This window comes from Aristolochia californica, unplaced genomic scaffold, assembly GCF_029961685.1.
Source record: "Aristolochia californica isolate CCGP_79_NKW_82.1479 unplaced genomic scaffold, dmAriCali1.0.hap1 SCAF_13, whole genome shotgun sequence".
NCBI lineage: Eukaryota > Viridiplantae > Streptophyta > Magnoliopsida > Piperales > Aristolochiaceae > Aristolochia > Aristolochia californica.
The window spans coordinates 24,626,570-24,629,882 of NW_027181804.1; the positions used below are offsets into that span (position 1 = coordinate 24,626,570).

General features: G+C 44.3%; 1 protein-coding gene across 3 annotated transcripts; it reads left to right on the forward strand.

Annotated features, from left to right (window-relative positions):
* The first annotated feature begins 235 nt into the window (after positions 1-235).
* On the forward strand, positions 236-2,931 carry LOC137948928 (uncharacterized). Of its 3 annotated transcripts, none has more exons than XM_068795146.1 (4): positions 236-746; positions 945-1,051; positions 1,163-2,083; positions 2,165-2,931. In XM_068795146.1, the coding sequence occupies exons 1-4, from the start codon at positions 533-535 to the stop codon at positions 2,717-2,719; spliced, it is 1,797 nt and encodes a 598-aa protein (XP_068651247.1). In that variant the 5' UTR covers positions 236-532; the 3' UTR covers positions 2,720-2,931. The 3 variants fall into 3 exon arrangements, with proteins under 3 accessions (XP_068651247.1, XP_068651248.1, XP_068651249.1); XM_068795147.1 differs by having other exon boundaries at positions 945-1,039; XM_068795148.1 differs by lacking the exon at positions 236-746 and having other exon boundaries at positions 949-1,039; positions 1,168-2,083.
* Positions 2,932-3,313: the final 382 nt, after the last annotated feature.

Below are 3,313 nucleotides of genomic sequence, written 5' to 3' on the forward strand. Positions count from 1 at the left end.
GAAAAGATAAAGCTAGAGAATCAATTCTATTGAAACCCCATTCCGTTCCTGCACTAACAAAGGCAGGAAGAAAATCTGAATCCAAACCAAGTTTTTTTCGGGTGGGTTTGGGTCAAATTTATTTCTTAAACCGACCGCATGCCAAACCCGGTCCGTCCATTCTTTCGAGTTTCACGAGTCAGAAAATTTTAAGAGGCCCCCGCCTCGGCAGGTCCAAACGCGGGATTTCAGTTTCACGGGTCGGAGAGCCATTAGAGCAAAGTAGAGCGGAAGCGCGTGGTGATATCGTCATCACTTGCCTTTTGATCTCAATTCCCAATGAGTAGGAGATAAGAGATAACACCAACCATTTTGTTGTTCCAAATGCTCGGGGATCGATCCGCTTTTCACGCTTCTGTAGAAAAATACCACCTTGGTTTTTTTTTTAAAAAAATTCTTAGATCGTCTCTCCTTCTCCTTCTCCTTCTCTTCAAAGGTGTGGGAAGTCTTATGTTCGCCGGTGACATGATCTTTGCCTGCTCTGCTTTCTTTCATGGGTAGAGAGTGGTACTGGAGCAGCGGCAGCAGATCAATGAGGAGAAGCAGTGGTGAGAAAGAAAGTCAGCTTGGATGCATAAGCACTGTTCTTCATTTCTTTGATTTTCAGAAATTTCAGTGCGCTTCGTCCCAACAACATGAGCAGCAACCACATCGGCCATTAGAGCAAGACAGAGACACCAACAAAGATTACCACACGCCGCCAAAAGGTTACTAGCTATAACAATATTAAACAGCTTACTGTGTGTAGCAGTTCGGTGTCATTCTGCTTGAATCATGTGGATCAAGAGAAGACTGCGCATATACGCAATGCTAATCTTCTTCAACTTCGGAATTAGTTGATCTTGTTTAATGTAGCCAAATGGTTCTTGGATTTTCTAATATATGTGAGTAATTCGGTTGAATAGGTGTGGAAGCACCAAGAAATAGCTTGGAGTTGCAGGAGGGTCCGTCATCGTCATCCTCGTCGGCGATATTGAAAGAAGAGGAAGATGACATTCCTGTATGTTCCAAAGTAAACTTTTTCTTTTCCTTTGTTTGGTTGATTCTTTCTTCCACTTAAATTACAAGTGAGTGGATAGCCAAACAAATTAATTTCCTTTTTGTCTTACTTAAATTTTTGCAGTTCAGTGTTCAACTTCTACCACTGAAATCGTCGTCTTCATCAGAAAGAGAAGTAAACGATGTTCAAAGGTTGCCTTTCTCAGATGACGTATACTCCCGAGGGTCCAAAACTCCTAATCTCGTCGCCCGATTGATGGGTCTTGATCTGCTACCAGAGGAGATATCTTCCGCCACATCTTCTCCTAGTTATCGTAGATCTACAAGGAAACATCGTCAACCTCATCAGTCCTTCCAGTACAAGAACAACTTTACTTGCAGCAGATATGAAAGCGGAAGCCGTTCTCTACCCGACACTCCCAGAATATCGATGACGAGAAGGTCCGATGTAGATTCAAGACTTTCCCTTCAACACAACAAGGAAAACACAGATGTGCCGGAATTCAACTACAGGAGAGTATCTAGAGAAGCTCCCTCGTCGTCGTCTCCGTTTTCTTTGAGAAGATCAGGAAGTAGGAGAGACGCGAAACTCAAACCCTACGAAGAAAGTAAAAGTCCCAGCAAGTACGCCAGGGAGATCGTGAAGCAGGCAAAGGAAAATGTTAGCAGAAGGGTTGGAGCTGATATAACAAATATTACTGCAGGTGGCAGTAACAAAGACAACGAAGGGCAGAGCAAGCAGAGTACTCCCTCTCGCTCTCCTCGACTCAGAGTTCCGAAACAAAAGACTGGTTCTGTCATTCCAGAAAATTACAATATCCATTCGGCCTTTAAGTCTCTCAGACGTCCTCAAGCACCGCAACAACCAGAACCAGTCAATGGAACTAGCAAGCCGAAAGGGACGACGACCCAGAGATTTCCACAGCCAAAGCCAACGACCAAATGTAAGAAAGCCCTTTGTGAAAGATTTACTAGAAAACCCAGAAAACCTCCATCTTCGGAAACCTTTGAAAGCTTAGCAACGGAGGTTCTTCCGAAATACAAGGTCAGTCTTGGTTCCATTTTTTTTTCCCAGATAAAAACTTAAAAATAGCGTCATAGTTTCCGTTAAATGCTGTCTCATCAGGTACAAGGAGGTGTTGGATCGAATCAGGAACCACCCAAGACGCTCGGTGTCCGAGACGACAGCACCGGTGAGTCAGAATTCCGGTACGTAAGCGTCATCCTCGAAGGTACGGGATCAAAATGGTATTCTCCTTCGCATCCCCTCGATCCCTCGCTCTTCCACGATCTCGAGTATCACGACAATCACTACACCCCAACCGTGGGCCCAGTAAACCTTAAATCCTACCGCAAGCTTCTCTTTCATCTCTCTGATGAGATCTTGGCCCAGCTCCTTAAGCCGTGTCTTCGTACTCACATGGCCGCCGCCGGAGTAGCCGATCTTACGGGGACGAACCTACTGAAAATGCTGTGGGCTCGGATGAATAACTACCCGGAGGCGAACTGCAAGACACTTCAGGACATCGACGCCCTCGTGGGGTTGGACGTGCCGGATACGCCCTTGTGCGTTGGCGCGTTGGAGGAGTGGGAGCTAGTTGTGTTCGAAATCGAGCGGGAGATAGTGGAGTCGCTGGTGGCGGAAGCCGCCGTCGGGCTGCGTACGGAAACGACACAATGATGAGGAGAGATTCGGGCGGAGGAAATCACATGGGCTTTCACGTGAAAAGATGCCATTCGCCGTCCGCGGGCATCTATTGTACACGTGTCCGTCCCAGCGTCCGACATGCCGGTTGAAGATTCTTTTTGCTTTTTACTCCCTTTTTATTTGTAATTATTTTGTAAATGATACCACAAGTTGAGGTAATAACATTTCAGTCCATTTTAGTTGAACGCTTGAGTGGGGGATATGGTTGAAATGGCGGTTACTTCCAAGGAATTTTTATTAGGAAACAAATAAAGAATCACTGTGAAGGCGAGAATTAAAAATTCCCCTGAGGGTGGGAATTTTAACTTGTGAAGTAGCTTGAAGCCAAGTAGCCAACACAAGAATATATCTTATAATTTTTTATTTTTAATAAAATAAATTATGCTAGTAAAAATACTCACAAAATAATTGTCGACGACTTCCTATGATCAATCGATGTAATGAAACGATAGCGGATGGTCACTTAAATTGTCAATATTAGAGATAATAACCGACAGTTTTATCAAAACCGATGGTAAAAACCCTTAGTAGTATTCCTTTTTATGTACTGCATCATTTTATTTGGTT

Coding starts and splice junctions, on each gene's coding strand:
- LOC137948928 (XM_068795146.1), top strand. CDS start 533: ATGGGTAGAGAGTGGTACTGGAGCAGCGGCAGCAGATCAATGAGGAGA. Junction 747..944: donor TTACCACACGCCGCCAAAAG/GTTACTAGCTAT, acceptor TCGGTTGAATAG/GTGTGGAAGCACCAAGAAAT. Junction 2,084..2,164: donor AGGTTCTTCCGAAATACAAG/GTCAGTCTTGGT, acceptor CTGTCTCATCAG/GTACAAGGAGGTGTTGGATC.